This window comes from the organism of the source record quoted next, unplaced genomic scaffold, assembly GCF_019419815.1.
Source record: "Pyrus x bretschneideri cultivar Hongxiangsu unplaced genomic scaffold, Pyrus_bretschneideri_v1 Contig34, whole genome shotgun sequence".
Lineage (NCBI taxonomy): Eukaryota > Viridiplantae > Streptophyta > Magnoliopsida > Rosales > Rosaceae > Pyrus > Pyrus x bretschneideri.
In genome coordinates, this window is record NW_025999657.1 from 2,412,397 (window position 1) to 2,425,509 (window position 13,113).

Genomic DNA, 13,113 nt, shown 5'->3' on the forward strand with positions numbered 1-13,113 from the left:
TCTTAATATCTTATGTTGTAAAATTGTGAATTTAGACGATTGATTAATATAAAATTAATCATTAAATGTGGCCTAAATTCATAATTTGGTAATATAAATATTTATCTAACAACACAAATATATATTTCTCATAACATAAATATATGCCTCATAAACATAATTATTTATCTGACAACATAAATTTCGCAAAATAGTATATTCGTATTCGAGGAGATTTTGAACTTATTGAATTGAGGGTGCTTGGGGCAAGTTAATATGTCAAGGAGATTTTAAACTCTGAATTTGTTGTAAACAGTGGGTATGTTTTCCTACATGTATATAGTAAAGATTCATATGCTAAATAGTGAAGTTTTTGTAAGTTTTCAAAGTAGTTACTCTATAAATAGAGCACTACGAGTGTTCAACATATATGATACAAAAGCAATAAGAAAAGAAAGATAAGTTAGAATATTTTCAGTATCTTCTTATTTCTCTCTAATCTGCAATCATTTTGTGTAATATTTTGCAACAGTCTCGCTCATATCCCTAGCAAAGGTTATTTCTTTAACTTTTGCCTATTTATAACACGTTATCAGTAAGACTCTCTAACCCTAAAACATTTTCTCATTTCTCTTCGCCAAAAGGAAAAAAAAAAGTTTCCTCTAAGGTTTTTACTGTTCTTCTTCTTCTTCCTCTACCTTAATTGCTGGATATACCCTCGCGAAGAATTGTTTGCACCATGTTTACTTCTAGTTCTCAACCTAGCAGTTACTTATGTCTTTGATTTCTTGTTTGGTGTAACTCTTGACTATTAACCCAATGTTTATTTATGCAATCCAAAATTGTGCGGTATCATCACCTATCTTGGACTGCAGATTTAATTCTACTGTAAATTTTAGGTGGTGTGGAATAATCACCCACCCTGCTCTGCATATTTAAATTTTCCTGTTGTTTAAAGTGGTGCGGAATAATCGCCCATCCTATATTTGTTTAGATAAGAATGGTGCGGTACAATCGCCCTTCTCATTAATCATGTAAATCTTGAACCTGAAGTTTCGAGTACTTATCATTTTGGCCTGAATATCAAATTTGTAAGAACTAGAAGTTCTAACAATATATTTCTCCAGAATACATATTATTGCAAGTTCTTACACACCTCATTTTTCTTTCAGAAAAGAAAATGACGAACTTGGCAAATCTTGATTTTGTTGCCCTGGATATTACTGGAAAGAACTACCTTACCTGGGTAATGGATGCCAAGATCTATCTGGAGGCAAGAAATCTTGGGGATACCATCAAGGAGCATACCAATGCATCCTCTCAAGATCGAGCGAAGACCATGATCTTTATCCGGCCCCACTTTGATGAGGCACTAAAGAGCGAGTACCTCACAGTTGAAGATCCATTAACCCTCTGGAAGGCACTAAAAAATAGATATAATCACCAGAAAATGGTGATTCTTCCAATGGCTCGTTATGAGTGGGCTTACCTAAGGATCCATGATTTCAAGACGGTGGCTGAATACAATTCTGCAATGTTCAGAATTAGTTCCCAGTTGAAGCTCTGTGGAGAAACAATAACTAAGGAAGATATACTGGAAAAGACTTTCAACACATTTCATGGCTCCAACGTGCTCCTGCAGTAGCAATATAGAGAAAGAGGCTTTACTGAGTACAACCATCTGATATTTGTACTCCTTGTAGCCAAGCAAAACAATGAGCTTCTGATGAAGAATCATCAGTCCTGGCCTACTGGATATGCACTATTCCTAGAAGTGAATGCTGCTTCCCTTGAATGGAATACCACATCCTTTCGTGGCAATAATTACAAACGAGGACATAGCCACAAGGTGGAATGGGAAAGGCAAAAACCATGGTGTCCATTTTCATAACTAGGTTCCAAGGCATAATACAGGCCCGAGCTTTAAGAATGCAAATCACCAAAAAGGCAAAGCTCATATGAACACTCCTAGAAATCCTGAAGGAGTTTGTCATAGGTGTGGTGGCAATGGGCACTGGGCGTGTACCTGTCGTACCCTAAAACATCTGGTGGATCTGTATCAAGCCTCCCTTAAGGAGAAGGGTGTCAAGACCAATTTCCTCGACTAGGCTCAACCAATGGAAATACATGATCCAGTGTCCAATTTATCAGGACAGTTGAACACAACCCACCTAGATGTTTCAGACTTTATTACTGAAGGAGTAAATGAAGTTTATAGGTCCGATTAAATCATTTATGTTTAATTTACTCTTGTTATTTGTACTTGTGGTTTAATGCTCGCATTTTCAATTCAATAAAAGTAGTATTCCAGTATGAATAAACTGTTTTTTAACTGTAATTTTATTTACTCAAAGAACATGGATAAAAATTATGGTTATTCTCAAAAGAAGAGCAATGGCGGAGATTTTTGTCTTGCAGACTGTGCAACCACGCATTCAATACTTCGAGATTGAAAGTATTTCTCAAACTTGGTACTTGCAAAAGTAAAGGTAACAACAATATCAGGGCAATTAGATGTAATTGAAGGCTCAAGAAAAGCCCAGATTATGTTACCAAATGGAACAATATTGTTCATACAGAATGCGTTGTACGCTACTCAATCCACTCGAAATTTGTTGAGTTTTAAAGACATACATCTAAATTGATACCACATTGAAATGAAAAGTGCAGAAAATGTGGAATATTTATGCATTACCTTTAATGATACCCAAAAGCGTATATTGGAGAAGTTGCATGGTTTATCGAGTAGATTGTATTATACATACATAAAGACAATTGAGGTATATGCTGTCATGAAACCAAAAGTTCATAGATTCAAAAGTTTACATGCTTTGGCATGACCGTCTAGGTCATCCAGGATCCACCATGATGTGTAGGATCATTACTAACTCTAATGGACATCCATTATTGAGCAAACACATTACTACCTCAAATGATATCCTTTGCAAGGCTTGTCCTCAAGGGAAGTTGGTAACTAGACCTCAGGGGGAGATACAATTCAGGGGGAGCATTCATAATACATGCGTGTTGTACTCTTTTTTTCTTCGATTAGGATTTTTCCCATTGGGTTTTTCCTATCAAGGTTTTAAGGAGGCAACATAAGAATGCTCAAGACCATATCAGCAAACCTGGTAAAGTTGTGTTCTTTTTCCTTCGCTATGGTTTTTTCCCACTGGGTTTTTCCAAGCAAGGTTTTAAAGAGGCAACTGATGTTGATATGTGGGCATTCAAGGGGGAGTGTTGTAAACAATGGGTATGTTTGCCAACATGTATACAGTAAAGATTCATATGCTAAATAGTGAAGTTTTTGTAAGTTTTCAAATTAGTTACTCTATAAATAGAGCACTACGAGTGTTCAAAATATATGATACAAAAGCAATAAGAAAAGAAAGATAATTTAGAATATTTTCAGTATCATTTTATTTCTCTCTAATCTTCAATCATTTTGTGTAATATTTTGCAACAATCTCGCTCATATCCCTAGCAAAAAGTTATTTCTTTTAACGTTTGCCTATTAATAAAAGAATTGAACTTATGTGGTATAGAAGTTCATGTTCTGCCAAATGGTATGTCAGTATGTGGATTTTTCTATCTTTAGATTATTCTCTTAACTTATGATTTACGCTGGACCATTTAACAAAAAGATCAACTGTTCATAGAAACGAATTAGACCTGGTTTGGTACTGAGGTGATTCTAAAAAAAGCTGCTATCAAAAAAAGCTGGGAGCTATTTTTGTGTTTGGTAAACACTCAGCTTCAGCTTTTTTTCACAGTTTTGGATGAAAAAAAGCTAAAAACAAGAAGCTGCAAAACCTAGCTTTGAAAAACTGGCTTTTTTTCACATCTGTTTTACATAAAAGTTTACCAAACACTCTACTACTGCTTTTTTTTTTCAAAAGCACTTTTACAAAAAAGTTTACCAAACACTCTGCTGCTTTATTTCACAGCTGCTTATTTTCACAGCACAGCAGAAGCAGCTTTTTTTCAAAGCACAGCAATACCAAACCAGCCCTTAGAAAGTGACATGCAAACTAAAAGTCTTAGAGCCTAAATACAACCGACGCGAGACGGCCTTTACCGAATACAAGTGGTGAATTACTCTAATAATCAAAATCTTCATAGTTTAAACTCTCGCCACTCCGCCCATCACTCTATGCGAGTTGGCCATGCCCAAAGCTATCTTAACCGTAATGGTAGGGGGAGATGTTGAAGACATGATTGGTGACTGGAGTGAAGTCATAATACAATTCGAGTTGGTAACAATTAATTTGTGCAGGAGAGAATCATTCCATTCCAAAATTGAGTTCATCAAACAATAAGAAAATTCTGTATTCACAAAAAAATAAAACCCACAAAAGCAAGCATCACCCTCTCTCAACCCATCCCCTTTTATTCTCCTTTTTTTTCTTTTTTTTTCAAGAAACTAAATAATTGGCTTCTTCTCGCAAAAATAAAAAGCTGAAATCCTACATTTTTTTTTTTCTTTTTAAAATTGTATCTCAGATAATTACAGTGTGTACTCCACAATTTGAGCGGTAGTGCCACTAGTGCTTTCCCTCCCCTACTTTTCCCACCATCTCATCATCAGACCACCAATAACTGCTCGCCACGTGTTACCGACACCGCCACTTGGCCTCCCACTTGCTGCTGCCCCATCCCTGCTCCCATTTCCAATCCGGCTTGAACCGGGCTCGAGCCGTCCGCCTTCTTTCTCCGCTTCGGAGTTCCGTTCTCCGAAGACGAAGATGACGGTTCGGATGACGACCGCTTAGACGTCACCCGCACCGGGTCGGGTTCGCCCGAGTTCACCCGGAGTGGAAAATTCAACAAAGCTCTGGACCCGCGCATTCTGTAAGCGGCTCTGTCATAAGCCAAAGCCGCGTCCTCAGCTGTTTCGAAAGTTCCCAGCCATACCCTCGCGCCATTCTTAGCCGGGTCCCGAATTTCGGCCGCGAACTTTCCCCACGGCCGCTGCCGTACGCCTCTGTAATGCTTCCCCTTCGCTGGCACCACAGCTGGAACGGCTTCAGCCGACTTCTGAACCGGTTGAACCGGCGCCGCTTTTTTCTCCGGCACTCTATCCACCGGTGGCAGAACCTCCGGTTCCGATTTTACCGAAAAACCGTAGGAACACGTATCGGCCGAACCGGATGGAACCCATCCGACGCTAACGGCGTCCCTCAGTACTCCGTAGAGCACCATGTCTTCGGAATCGTCCTCCTTGAGCGGCAAATCGCCCCAATTCTCGGTCAAACACGGGTACAGGCTACTGAAGCTGGAGCTCCGAGAAAAAATGGGTCCCGAACCCGAGTTGCTCATCGGGTTCCCGATTAGGAGATCCGTCTCTCCCAGAAAGTGTCGCCAAATCGAGTCAGCTCCACTCTGTCCGTACATTTCGCAGCCGAAAAACCAAAAAATTCGGGTCCGGGTCGAAACCGAAATGTGTTTTGAAGTGTAGAGAGAGAGAGAGAGAGAGAGTTATATTTGTTGAGATTTTGGATTTCTTCTGGGATTTGAGGAGAGGGAGGTTTAAATAGGTGAGAAGGTTCATGCACACTTCAACCGGATGGATATTTTCGGTATTAACATTTTTTTATTTTTCAGTGGCCGATATTTTTAATTTTTTTAGTTGATGTCGATGTCGAAGTCGGCTGCTTTGAAATTTCTTTAGAGATTTGGATCCTCTCTTTTGAGCTAATAGAAGAGATCCTTCCGATCAATTATCGTAGACCGTTAGATTTTTATTCAACAGCTACAAATAAAGAATATTTTTAAAATTATAATAATTATAATCGTTGGATAAAAATCCAACGGTCTACGATGATTGGTCAGGATGATCCTCTCTATTAGGTAAGGAGAGGATTCAAATCCTTTCTTTAGTGTGTAAATTGTGTTGTGGGGCCCGTTTTCAATTAATCACGTTTGGTATTGGGTTGGTGAGAGAAGCGTGATGTCATGCTGTTACAACAGCAGCAAAGTGCTACTTCGTGTTGTGTCGCTTTGCTTCCCCACTATTTTTTTTGTCTCTTTGCTTTATCCACAATCGAAATGGAAAACCAGCAAGTCAACTTCGACGACTCCAGGAAAGTTCATAATACGAGACTATTGATTCAGCAACTAATAATTATCAAATTAGAAACCATACTAATATCGTTAGAAGGGGATTTTTGATTCGTCACTATGATAATTTGACACAATTTTTTAATCACTTACATTATATAATTAATTTATGCATTTTATAATAACCAAATCTAACTAATAATTCTTTTTTACAAACAATAGTGTTAATGAGTTAACGGTTAGTTGTTAGGAGCAGGGAGATCTTTATGAAGATGCATATACATAATTAGCAGCAATGTTTAGCCACTAGTAGAAGCGTGCGGATCATATTGATGCTTTTCTACGGCTACCAAAATCATGCAAGTATAGCCATGAGAGCGCCATTGGTGATGAAACTGACCAAGAGTATTGGCAACCGGTTCGTTGCTATTACTTGAAGTGGTTTTTTGAGGTGGTACTTCGTAATGTAAAAAAAAATGTGCGATCGGGGCAGATTAATTGTTCTGATGCTAAAATAAAATCAAATTAATTTCACCCAATAATTACTTGCAAAGATCGAAAATGTGCTAAGCCAGGCCATTTCAAACCCATGACAATACTTCAGGTTAGGATAGGGCATGCTTGGGTTCCAGCGCTTCGACTCGTATTGACCTTCGTAAGTTTTGCTGCTTGTGCTTGGTCCGGCCAAACAGGATAGGGATGACAAAGAACCCCCACGAGTTTGGGTATTCATGGATACCCAATCCTAACGGGGTGCTTATGGTGGATAGTACACAAGTACGGGACAGGTTCAGGGACTTTTTGAAAAATCTGAGTCGCCGTGATGGTATTTTCATTTTTGATTAATTCAAACTCGACCCGATTATATATATATATATATATATATAATAAATAGTTATAAATTAGTTACACAAAAAAGTACGTTGTTCCACTCTAACTATGTCACATCCCCGCCAGGGACGAATCACTTCCCGGGCCCGCTTCACCACCGTAGCACGATATTGTCCGCTTTGGGCCCGACCACGCCCTCACGGTTTTGTTTTTTGGAAACTCACGAGCAACTTCCCAATGAGTCACCCATCATGGGATTGCTCTAGCCCCCTTCTCGCTTAACTTCGGAGTTCCCGTGGAACCCGAAGCCAGTGAGCTCCCAAAAGGCCTCGTGCTAGGTAGAGATGGGAATATACATATAAGGATCACTCCCCTGGGCGATGTGGGATGTCACAAACTAAGTCTAAAATTTCAGTCTTTAACCTAAGAGTAATGTTAAGTAAACTAAATTTGCAAACTAAATGATGTGTTACCAATAAGAAATAAGCATGTTAATCAACACTTAAGTAATACTCTAATTATCAACTTCCATGTTATTTTATTTACAATATTTTGTCTACATATTTAGTCTCTCTAGCGTTACTATTAACCCTAATATGATCCCCAATATAATGCATCTATAGTTACGTTGGATGCCCAGTTAATAATTGAAACTTTTGCTACAAAAACAACTTAAGCTTGATTTGCATTTTATTTTAAGTAATGTTAAAAAATAAACACATTAATCAATATTAATAAATTAATCATCAACAACTATGTTACATAGTTTACAAAATATGACTTAAATCAACAATCTCAAACTTTACTTTTTTTTATTCAAAAAATATTTCATCACACATTGATTGCAGATTAATCCATTTAGATACAATTCAACGTAAGTCGACTACATACTTTCAAGAAGACTTTGTAAGATGAAATTTGGTCATCATAAGAATTTATATTTCTTGTAAAACCCGGTACGCTAGGAATTGTAAACGAGCTGAAAAGGATATTTTCTGCAGATTCATCGGCTGTAGACACCAAAATATGCAAAATGTATTGTCTTTGGAAAAGTCCCCTCAAGGTCAATAGAAAATAGAAGGACCCACCTCTCTCTCTCTCAATTTGCTTTCACACTCTAACGTCTGTTCGGGGACGGTGAGGGTGAGTCACTTGCAATACTTTTTGTTATTTTATTTTTGTTAAAAGTTGAGATTATCCAGACAGTTGGAGCATCCAAAATCGCCCCAACTTCTTTGATCAGTTTTCTTATTGCTTTTTAGGGTTTTTGAGTTGTAATTCACTACATTGTGATGGATCCACTTGTCATCTCCTGTTCTCATTCTCCCTAGCATGATTTTTAGGATTATTTTAAGAATACTGTTATTCACACACTCATAATTTTTCAGTTCAATTGATCCGATGGTAGAAAATTAAGAGAAGCATGTGAGAAGTAAAAATAGATACGTGAATAAAACTATCCTATTTTAAAGTGGGTTCAAACTGATTCTTGCTCTTAATGCTCCAGAAATTCATTAGTAGCTTGATTACATATTAGAGGATACATTTTTAATTGTACTCAACTGAACTCTTGAAGGATTGCTTCGATTTGCATCCAAAAAAATTAGTATCCACATTTCAATGCTTCATAACTTTAGTTTATCTACTTACCTTTGGAAAAATTGAAGTAAAAAATGTGTTAAAAATTTATCCAAAATTCTAACTTTGGAAGATGCTAGTGTAAAAGATCTCATTTTTTTTAGTTGCACATTTCGTCGAGCATTTAGTGTGCATGTCGTCCTCAACCAAGCCATATTGTGTGCATGTCGATAAGAGTCAACATTTATCGAGTGCTGTGATAGGCATTGTAGATTTGTGAGTGACCTTGCTTAGTTATGTCGAGCACCCAGCAAAGTGATGTTAAAAATGCATTTCATCAAACACTTGGTGGCACAAAAAAATCTTGTCCTAGACATTCATAGGTCCATTGAGGTCCTTCAACAGCCTTTTTTGGACCTACTTTTCCAACACAATTTGTACAATACACCTAGGGGTGATTTTTGTTCGGATCGGAAACAAATGTCAATCAAAACAAGTTTCGGAGTCAATTATTAGTTCCAATTTCGGCATTTTGGTTTATCAGAATTAATCGACAATCTCAGAATCAGTTTTATCTTGGAACTTAATTTGGATCTCCTGCATTTTGCAAGACTTCGAAAATTTTCAAACTTTTGTGCATCCACAATTCAATACTTTTTATGAATGTTTGCAATATTTGTGGGTGGTTATGTATGTGTATGACATAAAAGCATATTAAACAAGATAAAATAGTACGTATGATTATATTTTTCATTTTTAACAGATAACAATATAATTAAATATACAAAATGAGAAATAAAGTATATCTAAATATTCAGTAGTACTAAGTTTAAGAAATTTGGATCGAAACCTTGGAAGTTCGGATTGGGTAGGAATATTATTCCAAGCCATCCAAAAATTTCAAACTCATAACGGTTAATTTTTAATCGGATTGGAACTTCCAATCCAACTTGCACCACTAAATACACCATAGCCTAAAACAACATGGCTTGGCTTGCTAGATGAGGATTTTTTTTTCAACTTGTTTATTTTTTTAGCTTTTCACTTCTCACACGCCATTTCAATTTTTAACCGTCAGATTAAATACATTGAAGAATATCAAAAAACAAAAATTAACAAAAAACGTGTGGAAAGTAAAAATGAGTGATAGATAGCATCATCATATTTTTTAGAAAACTTTAACGAAAAGTTCTTAGTACTGTTCACTTTAACGAAAAATCACATTTTTACACTAAAAAATCAATCTTGGTACTATTCATTTTACCATTTATTTTGTCATTTTTGTTAAAACTCAAAATTTTCAAATTTTTTTCATTAGTTTTCTCTACTTTTTATGGTTTCATCATTCATGGAAATGCACATATATTCTGTACACGTGCACTCCTCTCATTTATCTTTAATTCTTTATGCTCTCTATTTATACGATTACCAAAGGACAAAACATACATTAAAAGGAAAGGTAAAAACTAGAAAGGGGGTAGTGTAAACAAACTGCAGTGAAAAAAAAAATGTGTTGTTACGTTTTGTTAATTTGAAATATCTTAGAAAAAAAAAGGTGTTGTCACGTTCTGTTAATTTGAAAATATCTTAAAAAAAAAAAAAAAAAAAAAAAGTGTTGTCACGTTTTGTTAATTTGAAAATATCTTAATACCCTCATTTAGTTATCCAAATTATCATCGCACCCCCACACACTTCAATACGTATATGCAAAAATTAGATAAAGTTTCAGCATGTACCTGCTGGAGCTGTGTGTATTTTCATTTGTAAAAAAATGTGGCTGTAGTGGTTGCGGTATTGTTCTACAATGGAGGATGAGAGAGTTTGAGAACTTCAAAGAAAAAGAATCTTATAAAGTTTCAGCATGTACCTGCTGGAGCTGTGTGTATTTTCATTTGTAAAAAAATGTGGTTGTAGTAGTTGCGGTCTTGTTCTACAATGGAGGATGAGTGAGTTTGAGAACTTCAAAGAAAAAGAATCTTAAGATGTAGGTTATCTAATGTTAGAAATACCTTGTAGTGTATTCAAAATATAATTTTCCTAAGAAAAAAAAAATTGAGTATCAAAATTCAACGTCAAACTTTTAAGTGGGATTAAGAATGAGTATGTGGGACCATGATTTTACAGGGTTGAAGTAAGGTTGATCCGAATATGGTAAAGTTCGTTCATGGATTTGCCACCTCCAAGGTGGAGCTATGTCAGACGGAGTAGCGGCACCACCATCACCCTACTTTAGGGCAATAGGTAAAGTTCTAGTGACTTCGCTGGAGGACCATGTTTGTTCCGCAATACACGCGATCTGATTTGGATATGGACACAATCAGATCCTCTAAGTCTTGGGGTTTCTACAACCTAGGAATTGGTGTGGGCCACAAGTAATCATGACTCCTAAAGAGGATGCAATATCTACTTCTAGATATCCTCTAAGATTCTCCTGGCTTAGAATGAGGATTCTATTCTAAAAAGGTCTCCATCCCCACGGTACAAATACATTCATCTAGAGTTCATCTAGACGCAATCTAAATATTTGAATTCTCTTGCCCACTGCTTGAGTCTAAAATCATTTATTAACTTGACCGTCGAAGAACCTTTGGCTGACACTCCCTTCCAGATTAGGGCTTGCTTACGGTTGCTTCATTATTATGTAGGTTACTCGAGTTTGTGCTCAACCACCACTCACGGCGGTGAGTGAATTTGGTTCCAACATAGTATATTTGAGGTCAAGTAGCAGTGGATGCAATTAAAGATAAAATGAGAGAAGATTGGTTAAGATGGTTTGGACATGTGAACCAAAAACCTACAAATACTTCAGTTAGAAAATGCGACATGAAACAGAGCGGCAAAAAAGATAAAGGAAGACCTAAGAAGACTTTGAAAGAGACTTTAAGAAAAGACATGGAGTACTTGGAGCTAACAAAAGACTTGACGCAAAATCGAGTACAATGACATTCTAGAATTCATACAGCCGACCTTCTTAGTGGGATCAAATTTTCTTTTGTTGCTGGTTGTTGTAAAGTTTTAAGTGCGACATATTGAACAAATGTAGGATTTCAATCGAAACCATCCCACTTCATATTGAACTTTAACAATCCAAACACTCTAGTTTGTAAGTGTTGATTCATAGATCATCCTTATAAAAATTCAATTGAATTTGAAATTGTTTGCCGTTTTAATTGTCAAGATAAAATTTCACTAGTTTCTTGAAATAAATGGTTCAAATCGTTAAAATTCGATATGATATAGGCCCCACAATTAATCCATTTTTTATTTTTTAAATATGGCCCCACAACTAATCCCCATTTTTGAAAAAAATGGAGACCCATTCCCTTAAAGACTCCTTGTATGTGTGTGTGTGTGTGTGTGTGTATTTGAAAGATACTCATTTGTATATGTATATATGAGGCCTTTAACATAAGGGATTCCCATTTTTTTCAAACAAATTGAGATTAGTTGTGGGCCCCACATCACGTTGAATTTCAACATTCTGAATCGTCTATTTTTCAAGTTGGACTTATAGATCATCCTTGCAAAATATTAGGCAAATCAGAAATACTTGAGACTTTTTTATTTTTTATTTTTTATTTTTATTTTTTTGAATAAACGATATTCAACACTAAGGGGAGGAGGTGGGCTTAGCCTCACAATGGATTAGCAATAATGTGGTTCAAATTAGCCTTTGACGAGAATCGAACTTAAGACCTCTCATTTACAAGTGAAGAAGAATACCACTAGACCGTAATATAAAGCGGCATTTGAGACACCTAGTTAGGTCAAAGAAATTGACGAACTCTTTGTTCCATAAGAAACAATGAAATTTTATCATGATAATTAAATAAGCAAAGAGTTTCCAATTAAATTGAATTTTTGTAAAGATGATCTATGAATCGAAACTTATAAAATAGATGGCCTGTATCATTGAAATTTGACTTGGAGTGGGTCTTACAACTTGACCTTATTTTTATGTAAAAATGAGGATCACTTTGGATAAAGGGTATGTATGTATGTATACGTATGTATATATACAGATGCATATTTTATTTTTCTTCTGTGTTTAGAAATTTGTATTGTAAGATGACATTTTGGGAATAAAAATAATAAAAAATGGAAGATATTGGCAATTGAGTTCATCAAGATATTGGCAATCGACCGCTAGGACTTAAAACACAGATTGGAGCTCTATTTTGTCTTGGTTTGTAATTTTCTAAACAATTAAAACCCCTTATCAATTGGATAAAAAAAAAAAAAACCCTATCAATAATCTCCCCCGTCGGATACAAAGGAAAGAGTGGCCCACCAGGGAGTAATGTTGTGACACGTCATGTTTGACGTTTGATTAGTTGAGCAATGACCCGTAGTGGTCTTAGTAAGACTCTGACCGCAACCGCATGGAATCTTTCTCCCCTCTTTTCCCAAAATAGCAACTTGCTCTCTTATCCCTCGCCACTTTACGCAACCAGCAGATGCCAAGCCCCACACATTGCCCTTTTACACCAGACACGACAAACTAAAATTTATTACAGGGTGCATGAACTAACTGACACGAACACGACAGTGACTTCCACAACAATTATTAATTAAAAAAATCAAATTAACCACATGTCTAAATTAGGAGCCTACGTGGTAACTTCTTGTCACAAAAAATATATGGGTTGTTGTCCAAAAAAAATA

At 36.3% G+C, this 13,113-nt stretch overlaps 2 protein-coding genes across 2 annotated transcripts; one reads left to right on the plus strand and one right to left on the minus strand.

Moving 5' to 3' along the window:
• The first annotated feature begins 1,159 nt into the window (after nt 1-1,159).
• Nucleotides 1,160-1,624, plus strand: LOC103942170. The gene has a single exon (XM_048591523.1). The coding sequence runs from the start codon at nt 1,160-1,162 to the stop codon at nt 1,622-1,624; it is 465 nt and encodes a 154-aa protein (XP_048447480.1).
• A 2,586-nt stretch (nt 1,625-4,210) lies between these two features.
• LOC103958606 (ethylene-responsive transcription factor 2) lies at nt 4,211-5,490 on the minus strand. Its single transcript, XM_009370895.3, has one exon. It carries the CDS (start codon nt 5,371-5,373, stop codon nt 4,564-4,566), a length of 810 nt encoding a protein of 269 aa, XP_009369170.2. The 5' UTR covers nt 5,374-5,490; the 3' UTR covers nt 4,211-4,563.
• Nucleotides 5,491-13,113: the final 7,623 nt, after the last annotated feature.

Bases quoted from the DNA above. Each gene is read 5' to 3' on its own strand.
- LOC103958606 (XM_009370895.3), bottom strand. From the start codon at position 5,373: ATGTACGGACAGAGTGGAGCTGACTCGATTTGGCGACACTTTCTGGGA.
- LOC103942170 (XM_048591523.1), top strand. From the start codon at position 1,160: ATGACGAACTTGGCAAATCTTGATTTTGTTGCCCTGGATATTACTGGA.